Source organism: Takifugu rubripes, chromosome 19, assembly GCF_901000725.2.
Source record: "Takifugu rubripes chromosome 19, fTakRub1.2, whole genome shotgun sequence".
In the NCBI taxonomy this organism is placed as follows: Eukaryota; Metazoa; Chordata; class Actinopteri; order Tetraodontiformes; family Tetraodontidae; genus Takifugu; species Takifugu rubripes.
This window is the reverse complement of record NC_042303.1, coordinates 16,575,226-16,589,474: the sequence shown is the minus strand read 5'-3', so window position 1 is coordinate 16,589,474 and position 14,249 is coordinate 16,575,226. Positions and strand designations below refer to the sequence as shown.

Sequence of the window (14,249 nt, the reverse complement as noted above, 5' to 3'; positions counted from 1 at the left end):
TAGTCTCACCTTGGAGGGTCACACTGACATTCCTCTGGTCGCACCTTTTTCAGGTGACCTTTGACCTCACGAAGGTTCTTGATCTTGGTCTGCAAGGTTTCGATCTGAAGAGAGACACACAAAAAAACCAGTCATTATACTAAATAAATGACCTGCTAAATTGACAGGGTTACGAGGGATATAATGTGGATGTACTTCGTGCTCAATGTGCAGTTTGTGATCTTTCCATGCTTGGAGAGACTTGTAGAGACCTCCGTCGCATTTCACCGTGTCGTTCATTAGAATGGAGCACCTTCAGAAGACAAACATAATGAATGAGCTCGTTCTATCCTCACTGAACATTTTCCATTGTGGTCAGATGCGCAGAGCAGCACCTGTATGTGACTTTAAGGGCAGCGGGAGGTGTGAGTCTGTTGTTGTTGGTGGGTCTGGCTGTCAGCCCCATACCACTGAACTCGTCATTGTCTTCGTCATTCTTGAATCTGGCCCAGCTGCTGTTGCTGGAGCTCAGGGGCCGATAGCCCTCCTCAAGGTCTACAGCATACAGGTCTCCACCCAGCTCGAATGATACAGAACGGGCCCAGCGTTTCCTGGAGACAGTCTTACTGGGTTTCATCTCCGAGTAAGATGAGACAGAAGAGCCTGAAGTAGAGGAGAGCAAAGGAATGTGTTTGTCAGTGTAAACATCCATATTACAAGTGTGACTGAACTACTCCACACTACCACTGGGTGGCAGCAGAAACACACGCTCCTCAACCAATGAATCCTTCAAACGCAGCTGAACCGGATGTAAATTACCTTGTTTGGAAAGTCTTTGAAAACGACTGCACTAAAATTTAAAGCACTCATTTTGTCAGAACAAAATTAAATCTATCAAGAACTACCAGAACTGTAGAACATGTAAGTGACAAGTGCCTTTCTTGGTGGACATCTTCTTCCTTTTCAGGACCGCTGTCTTTTTCAAGCCCCAGTTTCCGCAGTTGCAGCTGTCGGAACTATCAGCAGCGGCAGCAGACGGCTGAGAGGCACCTCTGGCCATTAGTGCCTGCATGCGTGGGGCGTACAGACCAGCCATGCCCTTGCACTTATACAGCCTCAGCTTGCCAGTTGAGTCCTCAACGCACTGCCACTTCTAAAAGAAGCCAGAGGGAAATTTCGGGAAAGACAAACTGACACCTTTCAACAAGTTTCACTTAAATCTTGAAAAGATTCTATTGCGTAAATCCTGGACATCAAGTACCTGTCCAGGCTGCTGGCACGAGGTCTGGTACTCTGCTCTCTGGCACAGGTCCTTCACCCGCTGGTATTTTGGCAGGAAATTCTCCTCCTGGGACACTTCCTTCCCATCAGCTCTCTTGTGCAGGGGCTTCCTGAAAGAACAGGAAAAGATGTTCGCAACAACCAAGGACACGGTGAAGGAAGACATCAAAGGACAATGTCCGGAATGAGAAGAGCCAAAGGTCAATCAATAAAACATACCCGCGCTCCACCAGGAAAGAGTCTCTCCATGTTTTCCCCTTCCTGTTCAACTGGAACCTAGAAAACAATCCAGAAAAATATGGTTGTAAATAGTTAGACACAAACACGTGCGGAGATTGTTTATCGGAGCCGAGTCTCCGTCAAGGCTCAGGCGCCATTGTGTGTCTGCTGAATTCAAGAAGACAATGAGAAATTATTGATGTGCGTGTACCGATTGACTGGCCGGTCTGTTTCCAGCAGTTTGAGGACAGACTTGCCGTCCATTTCTGAAGGAATATCGATACCAGCCATATCCAGCAGAGTCGGTGCCAAGTCGATGTTTAACACGATATGAGGGTTGCTGCAGAGAGGAGAAACAGTCATCCGCCTCACGCAACACTGGCAGGACGACTAATTATTACAGTGTAATGCAAACTACATAAAATCACTCACGTGGCGCCTTGTTCCACGTTAGGTCCTCGTATGAAGAAGGGAACACGGATGTCGAACTCATAAGGCATCGATTTGCCCTTAACCAGACCGAACTGGCCGATGTGGTAGCCATGGTCTGAAGTGTAGATGAGGTAGGTGTTGTCCAGCTCGCCCGTCTCCGCCAGCATGTTAAACACCTGCGGATGAAGACACAATTCAAAACCAACGCTGTGCCGTTTATATAAACTCTGAGTCAAAACATACACGGTTCTCTGAGGACTCATGGCCCCTCACATAAAAGGTGTTGAAGTGTCTCTTTTTGGCTCTGGTCTGTAGCTGCCTACCTTCTCCACAGAGTCGTCCACTGAGAGCAGCGTCTGCATCCTCCTACGCTGCAGCATATTGGTGAACTGCATGTGGACGGGCTTCATGGCCCCTGTGTAGCGTAGGATCCAGTGTTTGTCTGGGTTGGGGGCATAGTTATAGCTTGGAGTTCTGAAAGAGGTAGAGGAGAGAAAAGCCTCAACATGCTGAGATCATTTTGAGCATTTCATTTCTGCTGCACGGGCATGCTAAAACACAGAGCTAAAACACTCTTCATAGTGTGTGTATTTCCATCTTCATTCATGTCTTTTATTTGTTATATCTTTAAATCAGATTACAGCAAATAAAAGTGCACACAATTGCAGCAGGCAGCCTCTGTTGTTCATGCCGCTGCCTGTCTGCTGACAGGACTTTTCTTTGCAGCGTAGCTGAGAAAATGTTTACGCAGCACTTCCGCATGCAAAATGCAAAGAACTCTAATCGATAGGCCCGAACACGCAAAGTACATTTTAATCAATAATTAACAGTGAGCAATATGGAACTTTAATTATTTGAGAATAAACAATGGTAAATAGCAAATAAGAGCCGAGAAGAAAATATATGTAACGACTGGAGAGGATCGATTTGAGTCGTGAGAAATGCTAATGTCTCCCAGGCTGCCGGAACTATAATGTAGTATAACGACGTGCAGGCATGACGCATTCAGCAAGGTGAGAAGAAAGTTTATTGCCAGTGGAATACAGGACTTTTACTACCTATCTTGTACATAAGAGCAGAGGGATCCAGAGTGAGAAAAGCAGCTAGAGAATATCTCTCAGAAAACATCACCCCAGGGAGAAGAGATTTATGGAGGAAGAGCAATTAAAAGTTTGTGCAGAGACACCAGGGTGGAATTTTCAGAATATTCTGTGTATAAAGTCGACATGGCACAGGTTAATGATGCCAGAGGGATTAGCTAAAGCGGAAGATGGGCATGAAGGGTTTGGAGAGAGAGCGGAAACTGCAGTCTCATTACTGGCCACGGATCAGTCTCTAGAGGCCAGCAGCAGGCCTCCAGGCAGTCAGGATGATAAAGGCTGCAACGCTGCCAGTCTAAAAGGTTGGCTCCACACATATTTTAATTCTATCACTGCACAAAAATGCACTAAGCAATCCAATGCATCAATAGGTACTGATACCAATCAAACATGTCTTATTTATAAGTCTTAAGGGTGCCACACTTTACAGCTTGGACAGCAATAGACTTGATCAATCAAATAGAGCATTGTTGTCCTCATGGCTCAGATTTACTACCCATGTGAGGACCGGGCTAAAGGCTGAAGCAAGATGAAGCAGAAAATGTAAATGTATGAAGGCAAATCTGCAGGACAACCTAAAACCAGGGAGATGAAAATTTGTTAATGATCACAAATCAAACCAGTATCATGCTAATCGACAGCATTAGTGAATATTAGTGACATCATTCAGCTCTTTCTATGTATTTGAATGTGTGCACATGTGCGTACATGTAGCAGAATCATTACCTATGCATTAAATATACATCATTCATGATCTCTTTAATCATGTCTGACAAAATGGTACAAATTAGCCGTGCTCATTACAGAGATAACACTAATGTGAACCCACGAGCCAAACGCACTGGAAACAGTGGCTGCGTGTGGAGACGGCTCAGCTGTCACCAGCAGTCTGCAGCAGAGGAAGATAAAATCAAGCTGAGAATTTAAAATTCATGTCATTCTAGGTCAAATGAAAGAGAGCCTGAAAGTGTCGATGGCTCACATTCAGGAAAAGCTGCGTGTCAGAAAAGTGTAACGATTCTCCTTTGTGGTTTCGTGCCTCGTCCTACAAAATTCAAGCCAACGTGCACTTCTGGCAGTGTGAGGGAACTCTCCAGGACCTTGAGCACCATGCCGAGCACCATTCATCAGCCACAGTTTGGTTAATCACAACCACTCGGTCTCTTACATGTGCTGCGATGCATTGGGGAAGGCGGAGCTGTACTGGGGGGCGGAGTCCTCTGGCCCATGCGGAGCCACGTGGCTCAGGACCATCATCACAGGACGGTTCGGGTACGTTCTCTTAGACGTGCGGAAGTAGTTGATGCTTTCATTTGTGATGATGTCAGTGAGGTAGTCCTGTGGAGAGGAGAGGGACAGAATAGCAGAATGAAATTGATAGTGTGCTGACTGGTAACCAGTCGTGTTTCTCTGGTCTGATGCAGATTCTAAGCAGCAGTGGCTTGGATCTGCTCTTTGGATGGTTGGAGTTCAGATTCATTGCCTATGCTGATCTGAATATGCACTCTCATGTCGTTTCCAAGTACAAAGAGGGAAGATGATGCCGATGGTGCCGATGGAGGCAGGCAACAGATGCCGACAGATGTTTCGACAGCCAGTTGGTTCCATGTGTCCCAGCCCAGTATCCCAGTGTGATTTTAGTGAACATGGCACTGGCACAAGATCTTCCTCTCAAAGCAGTCAACACGTACCATTTAAATTTGGGTCATTTGATATTCTCTATGAATTGGTAGCTAAATGTTAGCAGTGCCTCAACCCATAACAACACTAAAACACTGCAGTCTCCTGCAGCCCCAAGGCCCGACTTCTTCAGTATAAATGTTCAGATTTGCTCCCAGGTTGTCCTCCTTTTATAGCATTATGATTCTTTTATGCCGCAGCAAGGTGCACTCATGTGCATCAACTCTGCCTGGCTGCTGTAAAAAGTCTTTTGTGTAAATACAGGGGGTGTTATCACACAGTTAGAGTGCATAAATACCTTTGGGTAGTCGCTGCTGTGCTTCTCGCGTACTCCGTTCCTGCAGAGGGTGTAGTTGTAAAAGCGGGAGTTCTTCACCAGCGCTACCCATTCCTTCCAGCCAGGGGGCACATACGAGCCATTGTACTCATTCAGATACTTCCCAAAGAAGCCTGAGTGAGGAGCACATGGGCACATTTACTTTGATGACCTTTGATGTATACAGGAATCACTCTAAACCTGCATGGAGGATCTCGGTGGAGCCTCTTGGCAATTCACCTGTCCTGTAGCCAGAGTTGTTGAGATGTACAGCGAAGGTGTGCGGCTCATGGTGGGCCTGCCAGGAGGGCGACGAGCAGTTCTCATTGTTGGTGTAGGTGTGGTGGTTGTGCACATACTTGCCCGTCAGAATGGAGGAACGGGAAGGGCAACACATGGGTGTGGTGGAGAAAGCGTTGGAGAAATGCATGCCACCCTTCTCCATGATGTCTCGGGTTTTGTTCATGGCCTGCATCGAGCCTGGGAGACAACAGAGAGGGGGCGGACGGGGGAGAGAGGAGATTTTAAGGCCGAGGATTGAATTGGAAGGGGCACAGAGGACATAAAATGGTGGAAAATAGGAGAAAGAGTGAGGCAGAAAAAAAGAGGGTTAGAAAAAACTCAAGGCAGCGCACGAGTGGAAAAGAATAAACATTATGGATGTGGTGCGATTAAAGTAAGGCAGCAAAATAATTGAGGGGACAAATCTTTTTGGTAAAGTGTAAGCCATTTAGATTCTTGGTGCTGAAAGCTTTTCACGCTGATGGTAATTGTTTGGGAAAACAGATGCTTGACCATAAATTCCTGCTTTTCAATAGAAGTGTTCTCACTAGCGTTCACAGGGGGACAAAAGATGTCACAGAGGCCATTATGCAGCCACTCCAGTCCAATACGCCACTAAAGGACTTAAGCGGGAAGGGAGATGGCCAGAGTTTGGCACATGGACAATGGAAGCCATAGGCCGCCCTCATTTCATGCCAGCAATGGAGGAGCTGGCAAGGGGAGAACATGACTTTGAGTGGGCCTGTTGTTATGGTGCCAAGAGGCAGCGTTAGGCTGACTTTCCCTTGTTGATACTGTTGGATACACATGGCCAGAATATCCAACCTCCCGGGAGATGAACACAAAGCCAACAGAAGGATAAACAGATGCACAAACACACAGTAAAGGTCTGATAGAGGGCAGAATTTTACCCAGTTCGATGTCCTGGTCGTCGGTGATAAACAGAATGATATTGGGTCGGATGTTGCGCACGTGGCGGTCCCTCTGGAGACGGGACCTGGGGCGATATCCAGACAGGTATCCAGAGCCCTGGGACACCGGGAGGATTCCCACCAGGACCAGCAGAAGGAGTAGAGGGAGAGGGGCGAAAAGCCCCCACCCAGCCATTACGGCAATCTGTAGTCACGTCCTCGGTCCTTTGTCTCACACACAGGAGTCTGCAGCTCCGACGCGGCCTAAACCACACACACACAAATGCAAAACATGATGAAAATAGCAGATGCAAGCTTTGCAAAGCCATTACTGTGTGCTCTTCCATCCAAATGCACCCGTTTGGGCTGATCTCAGCTTGTTAATCAATCATTAATGATGCATTAGAGTGGTGTCATTGGCTGCATGTAATGATCTCTGGTGATGAGCACATGGCTGCCAGGCCAGGACTAATGGGCCCTGGCCCTGGGCCAGCTCAGAAGTCAAAGTCCCCCTGAGAGGGTTGGCGTGGATATGAGCACTGTGAGAGGTGTTGGGTGCAGAGGTGAAGATGAAAAGAGGGTTAAAAAGGGCCGATTCAAGCAAGGGTCAATAAACAGAGACAGCACAGATTGGAAACAGAGTGGAGCAGAAAATGCAAAAAGCTCTTGTGAAAAATCTAATGAAATTACATGGCATTATAAAACAAATTGCACCCAAGGTGTGAAGAAAATTGCAAATTCTGCTGAGTGCAACATAACAATTAAGGTTTGTATGACTGTCGCAAAGAGCTCCTGGATCTCTGCGTGCAGTTATCTAAAACTGCACTCTGATCTTGTTCTCTGTCTTCTCTCCCTCGTTAATAGTGCATATCGCCACAGAGCGTGCTGTGACAACTTCTAAACTCCCTGTGCACGACTTTCTCTGGGATGTGAGTTTAGAAGGAGCATATGGTAAAGTGGAGAAACCCAGAGGTGACCTCTCACAGCTGAAGCATCGGTAACGAGCTGAATGAATACACCAGAACAGACACACGTGCACAGGCGCAACTGTTGCTATCAATGTCAGGGTGAAAGCTGCACAAAATGCAAAAAGCATTTAAGGACAGAGACGCTTCGAGGAAAAACTTGTTTATCTCTTTGCCGAAACTCGTGAATGCAGGACGACTGTTCTGTCTAACACACACTGCTCCCTGTTCCCTTCTGTTCCGTTGTCCACATTGTGCTCATTAAGGCCGTCTCAAACTCCCACACACGTCCTTCATCCTCCTCTGTGGTCCTGCTTTGCACAAACACACCTACACATGCAAGAAACTCCACATGGGTGCACACACACACACACACACACATACACACAGAATATAATCTGTGCAACAGCAGCTGTGTTTGCTCTGCTTTCCTACTTGCAGGCCATGTGATTCTCCCCGGAGGAACTGTGACCCGGGGTGATCCTCTGTTTGAAATTGTCCTTGCTCTTTTCTTTTTTTTTTGTGCTCGATGCCTGCATTCCCTTTTCATTTTGAATAGAAGGGAAGCTAGTGACAAGGAACAGGAGGGAAAAAAAGGAGCGAGTGAAAAATGCAAACTGGAATGGTTCTCTCTCACTGGCTCGTAGTTTGTGTGCATGAAAAGCTGGTCACAAATGTTCTAAATATAGACCAAAGGCACAAGAAGCGATCAGATTCCACACATTGATCTGTTAACAACCAAAGTATGCAAATTTTTCTGTTATTGACATGGACTCTTAAGGGATTTTTCTTCTGACATTCTTCTCATGAGGCCCCCCCATCCCCGTGATACTGAGGACTAATTGGATTTCTAGGATTTATCGGCTTGAACCGACACATACAGCCCTTTCTTCCGGGCTTGTTCTCCCCTTTCCCCTTTTATCTATTTGCATTTTCATCCCTCAGTGAGGGAGATGCCGCATGGATACAGGAGGAGAGGTGGAGGAATCAAAACTGACAACATTGTGGACATTTTTCTGTTCTCCAACAATGCGAAATGTTATGAAAAGAAGTTTCTATTTGATTTGAAGTCCTGTAGTTTCTTCTAATAATACAGCACTTGTTTCCTTTCTGAGCTCCTCCCACACCAGTTCTTTGCACTAAAGGCAAAGACCGCAGGGCCATTTCTTGTTACTCACCCTGAAAAACAAGACAGAAAGAACTCATAAACTCACTAAAGACAGCATGCCGAAGATGAGATCACAGGGAATAAAACTCTAAATGCATATGAGAATCGGGGAATCGTTTAGGGTCGCACTAATGCCGAGCGATGCCTGGAAGTCTGGACACAGACGGAAAGTTTCACTCATCAGTCATTCGCTTGTAAAGAGGCTCTAAGAGACAGCAGTACCGCATCACCAGATAAAAACTTAATGCCTTGCATCTTTTATTGAGAAGGCTGAATTATAAATGCCTCGACAACAGAGCCGGCCATGTCAAAACCTGGGCATTATGGGAAGGTGGCGGCAAGTGTGCAGGGATGAAAACACACACCAGACAGATATGCTACAGCAGCCAACATCCCAGTACAAGTCAGGCAGAGGGGAAGCTGAAAGAAGAGGTGATAATTATTGCAAAGACTGTGTGGAGGTGTAAATCTACTTCACTCCTGTAAGAAATCCAAGGCTTTAAAACAGATATGACGAGAAGAGAGTGAGAGTGAGAAAAGCTTTTATTTGTAACTGATGAATGAGTCACGGCGAACGCTCACATTTTAATCAGCCGTATCTTGTCAGGCCTGTGGAAAAACACGGATAGACGAAGATGGAGCGAGAATACAGCGAACGTGTGAAAAAGAGAAACACGGACAGATGAGGGAGAACAAAGCCGGAGCAATTTGTATGCAGATGAAACATGAAAACCAGATTTACAGACCTTCTATATGGAATAAGAGAGAGGAGCAATGCCGACTGCAGCCGTAGAGTCTAAAAATCTCCTCCGCATCACTCTGGATTCAGCAAAACTTTGGCACCGTTTTTGTGTGTGTGTGATGGAAACATGAGGGAAACGTCCAGGGAAGCTTAAATAGACACATCCACTTCTGAATGTAGCCCAGTGAAACACCATCAAGCCAATCCTTTTGGTAATAATTGAGGCTGGCAGGGCTTTGCTTGTGTGTGACTTAGTTCCCATTGGCCTGCTTAGCTTTAAACAGAATGTGCAAAACCTCCAAGCACCCTTGAATTTACCAGTATTCAGATGCAAATACTGCAACGGCATGCTTCTGAGAGAGAGAGCAACTTTTAGAGGGGCTCCTGTGCATGTGTGCATGCATGAGGGGAGGATGTGTAGGTTATAGGAGGGGCCCATAACGCTCAATACAGTATGGAATGCTTTTTTCATGATAATAAGCAGCCAAGGACAGTTGCTGTCTTTCTCGACTCCCTGCTGGCAGAAATTTGCTCCATCAAATCTGGGAAGATGGTCTTCATGGCGGCTCATCAGTTACAGACCTAAATATGTCTGTTGACAATTTCCTCTGAAATGAGCCACATATTCCACATTAGTCTGTAATTGAGATAGGGATGGAAGCGCTACAGCTGGGCTCATATGCAAACCAAGAGCACTTATATAAATCACATAGTTCATTTGGACCCATTTATGCATCCATCTGGTTGCTTTTATATTTTTGTTCATCTCAAGTTCCATCAGTACTGGTTCCTTTGGGAGATATCAGGCCTGGTAGCTGCTATATGCTCCAGCTCATCCGGTTTGATTCATTAACAAGGAGATGAAGGACTGCGGATATTTTGCTGCAAACAAGCAAACGGGAGAGTTGTGACATCACATCGTATCTCCATGAGCTCCATCACCAACATCGGAAGATCAGTCGTATTCCAGCTCTCCTTAACTGGGCTCTGATGATTCTGTTATGTGGTCCATATGTACTTTTACATATGATGTCTTCTCTGTCAAACGGACTTTCATGATTTACTCAAGTTGGTTCAAAAACACAAAATAAGTACTACGAACACTGAGCACTGACCTAAAAACTCCATTCCCTAAGTGAAAGTAGGGAAACCATTTTCAACAGCGCTTTGATTTAAACTATTTTTTACGCACATCACATTTAATGTGTAGCTCCTTCATATTAACTAACTTTAATAGCTGGCAATGACAAAAGATAATACAGCAGCTGACTCCATTCACTGGGAAGATTTCATTTAGATTTCCCTCAGGTTCTGATAAGCCCGGTACGCAGCAGACGTTTAAAGGCAGAGTCAAAAACCACAGAGCAATTTTCTCTTTGAATGCACAGTTATAATAAGCAGGTTAGGCTTTAAAAATGGAGGAAATGTGACTTTTGTGTAACAAGGGAACTTCACGCTGGAACTATATCTCCCTGCAATTACTGTTGAGTGAGTTGCCTCAACATTTGCCTTTCTTTTCTTGATTATTTATCATATTCCTTTAAAACCATGGAAGGAAAGTGCTGCACAGCCAGTGAAATATGAATGAGTGCAATTTTAGTGCTTAACACATCATTAATCCTGTACTAAGCCTGCTGGCCTTAGAGGATGTTTAAAACTATAATGTGTTCTGGCTGGGAGAGCGTTCCCTCCAACAAACACACACACACACGCTTCAATTATGAATATTTCTGATTATAAACAGCTTTAGTGCTTACATTTATGCAAATCTTATCTTAATCTAAACCTTAATCTAACAGTATGCAGCCCGTAAAGAATTTATCTCACGTTCTAATTTTAATAGAGATTTCTAATTTGAGATAAGGAACACCAGCTGGGTCAGACTTTATCGGCATGGTTCTTGTGGCAAATTCCAGCTTTTAACTTCCAAAAGCGCTGGGTGAGGCCCTCCCAAGACAAAGGAGGCATTTTGGGCAGCAAATGTCTTTGTTTGCATATGAGAGCCTGAACAGTTCTTATGTAATGTCGATGGAACAGATTAGGAGATTTTGGATTTCAGTCCTGCATCATCAGTCTTTCCTCCTACAAAAAAAATTAATGCTACAGGGCTAAAAAAAAAAAAAGAAAAGAAATCTCTGCAACTTCATCATCCACAAGGGTAATTATCTTTTGTCTAATACAACAGAGACGGATGAGAAAGTGGATGAAAGGACCGAGGAGGAGAAGAATAGGAAGGGTGGAAGAAAGAGACTGTATGAAGGTGTCAGCGCTCACAAAAGGCCCAGTCATGATGTTTTCAAAGAGCTCTGACAGATTCCCTGAATATGTTTTGTTGGCTATAAAATCACACAAACACAGCAGCCTTCAGACACTCAAACACACGTCTTCAGAGCGTCGACTTTCATCAGACGTCTTTCTGCAGCAGCGGGACTTAAAAGACAAGAACCCTGGTTAGGCTAATTATCTCTGAATCAGGAGGAAGTGAACCTCTTTGTTTTGTTCCGAATTTTATTCAGTCACGCTTTTATTGTCTCATCCAGGTTTAACAAACCAACTTCCAGACAAGCTTCCTCACAAGTGCAGCCAAATCATAAATAACAACTCTAAAATGAGGATGCGCCCCACACCCCCGCACAACGTTCTTGGTGTTTCCAGCAGCAACGCAGTGGCATGTAGCTCCTGCGTGGTGGTCCGCGGGGTTTCTCAGGGTCCACAGTGGGGTCGCAACATTTACCCCCTCCAATGCATCTCTGCCGTACACTCAGTCAGGGTCCAATATGAACACAGGGGTATTAGGGACGACGCAAACAGAGCCCCGATTGTCTCCGGCTTGGGTTCAAACCCCCGCGGCCCCACCTCCAGATCTTTAAGAATGGAAAATGGTCAATGGTGTTTTGTAAACATGTAGCCATTTTCACTTCAGATGGGGGTTTTTTTTTCAGATGTTGGAGGGAAATGCGGCTGCTTTGCAGTCCAGGAGTGTCCTTGCCTTTCCTGTCCCATTGAGGTTTGTATGGGAACGCCATTTGTGGCGCGTCTGAGAGAGCGGTACAATTGCCAGCTCCTTTGAGACAGGAGCTGACAGCTGAAACAAGTGAGCAAGCTGGTGGACAGGACAGCCCGCTGAGTGATGGCTGTTTCTTATTGGCACTTATTGACCAGAGGCAAAGCCCCCCTGCAGTGTGTCACATCTTAACTAAATGGATTACTGACAAATCAGTCGGGGGCAATTGTTCCGGCGACCTAACTACCTCACTGAGACCCCAGCACAGCCAAATGACTTCTGCCTGACTTTCCATAACATCACCTCAACTGAGAGTCCAAGCAGCCTTCTAATAACTCCAGCATATGTTGGTGAAGCCAGTTAAAGACTCTCAGCTTTCAGGCTTCCATTTATTTTGTTTTAATTACACATTAATTCTCCCCCATCATCAAATTAGCACCTTCAGTGGGGACTCTTTGTAATTGCTCTGACTTAATGATGATTACAGACAGTCCCGGTCTCACTTCCAAGTAAATAACTGTCAGGAACACGGTGGATGTATCGGCAACGGTCTGGAGGAATCGATGCACTGGCTGGAGTTTGAAGGTCAGCTGCTGCAGAAGTGATTATTGTTTCAGACTCTGGATTCACTTGACTGATGAACAATGCTTCGCCGTTATTTAAAGGGGCCCGACGCAGAGGAAGGATGTTTTTCTCTTGGGTGGCAGAGATCAAACCACCCTTGTGGTTGGAGAGGTGACATCCACTTTGTTAGAGCCTCACTTCTCTTATTCTCCATCCCACGCCCTCATACATTTGCTATCTGCTTCACTTGGCTCTTTTGTTGACGGATCATTGAGGGTTTAGGGATTCACGGACCAGTACGTCCCTCCCCATGTTGGAACATAGAGGATACAAAAAGGAGATTTGCATCCAGACAGCTGAATTACAATGGAATTCAATGTATGGCCAATTATACTACCCCAGTTTGCTTGCAGGATGCTCAAGAGAGACACCGAAAATACTTTGTAATCGAGTCACATAGAAGATAATATCAAACAGAAGCCTGAGGTGAAACTGCAGCAATAGTTAACTGCACACAGTCAACATCATCCTTCTTTGTCCTGAGCCGTCTCCAGCTGTCTCCTGCTCTTCAGGTTGGTATTCATCTTTCTCTGCCCCATCACTGGGAAAGGTGCCATCTGTCTGCTTTGACCTGTGTCTGGGACCATGGGGGCCGCAACTGTCTGACTGCCTAAGTGGGCACTGAGGGGGGGTCTCGGGCATGTTAGTTCCATAATGACAGCTAAACGTATTGCGGCTAGCCTAACAGCTGTGATGGTCTCTCTGAGTTGATATAATATTGATATTGTATCAGGTTGCAAAGGCCTTGGCATCCTTTTAATGAGAGCTCTGATTGATCAGGTAATAATTGCTCTCCCCTGACTGTTGATGATGCTCATTGGTGGTCCCTGTGGTGCTGACCACCATCCGATCTACGACAGAGCCAAAACCTGCATCTCGTTTGTGCATCCATGTGTTTTACGGTGGTAATTGTGCTGGAACATTACTATTCTTTTGAGGCTGGGCACACATGCACGATGTCTCACACTCACTGTGGACATTTTACTTGCTTTACTGGATTGTTAGTGTTTAGTAGTGTGTCAAATGTAATACTTTGTTATAAGGATCTTTTAAGATCAAATATTAAATATGAGCTCTTTCTGTCTGCTCGCATAAATAAAACATGGAAAATTGGACCAACAAACCAAATATTTCATCACAATTTAGAAGAATTTAAAGAGCAAATGAAGAAACCCCTTCCCTGCCTGTTTAGAGCTGCTTTCCTTGTTTCCATTCCCGATGGTGTTCCAGCCTGCCTGCCTGCCACGGCAGGATCATGTCAGGGAAAAGCCATCTCTGCTCGATTCTCTCCAATTAGGCCTCCATTAGCTTCCTGTCAGAGAGGCAGTCGGCAGTCTAACCCTCCGTGGCCGTTGATCATGTCCTCCCCCCACTCAGCCTCTGGGCCCCCTTCCTTCCTCTGGCTGCAGGGAGCCGATTTGTGCCTCCTATCTATCACACATGAGGTATAGCAGTGATAGTAACACCGAGGCACCTCTAAATGGTTTCTCAGCCTCACACACTTTTAACAGGTCCTTATCAGCTTTATCACACTTGGGTTGGAGCT

At 45.5% G+C, this 14,249-nt stretch overlaps 1 protein-coding gene across 6 annotated transcripts in view; it reads right to left on the bottom strand.

Moving 5' to 3' along the window:
- The window catches only part of sulf2a (sulfatase 2a), a 32,770-nt gene that overhangs the window by 2,913 nt on the left and 15,608 nt on the right, over nucleotides 1-14,249 (bottom strand). For all 6 annotated transcript variants that reach the window (XM_029827388.1, XM_029827389.1, XM_029827387.1 and 3 more), the window contains 13 exons: nucleotides 6,201-6,464; nucleotides 5,248-5,487; nucleotides 4,990-5,141; nucleotides 4,180-4,349; nucleotides 2,235-2,385; nucleotides 1,912-2,087; nucleotides 1,691-1,819; nucleotides 1,480-1,536; nucleotides 1,241-1,370; nucleotides 916-1,132; nucleotides 375-642; nucleotides 196-292; nucleotides 10-104 (listed from right to left, as the gene is read on the bottom strand). In XM_029827388.1, coding sequence (XP_029683248.1) covers nucleotides 10-104; nucleotides 196-292; nucleotides 375-642; nucleotides 916-1,132; nucleotides 1,241-1,370; nucleotides 1,480-1,536; nucleotides 1,691-1,819; nucleotides 1,912-2,087; nucleotides 2,235-2,385; nucleotides 4,180-4,349; nucleotides 4,990-5,141; nucleotides 5,248-5,487; nucleotides 6,201-6,396 — 2,078 coding nt within the window. In that variant the 5' untranslated portion in view covers nucleotides 6,397-6,464. The remainder of the gene's footprint in view (nucleotides 1-9; nucleotides 105-195; nucleotides 293-374; nucleotides 643-915; nucleotides 1,133-1,240; nucleotides 1,371-1,479; nucleotides 1,537-1,690; nucleotides 1,820-1,911; nucleotides 2,088-2,234; nucleotides 2,386-4,179; nucleotides 4,350-4,989; nucleotides 5,142-5,247; nucleotides 5,488-6,200; nucleotides 6,465-14,249) is intronic.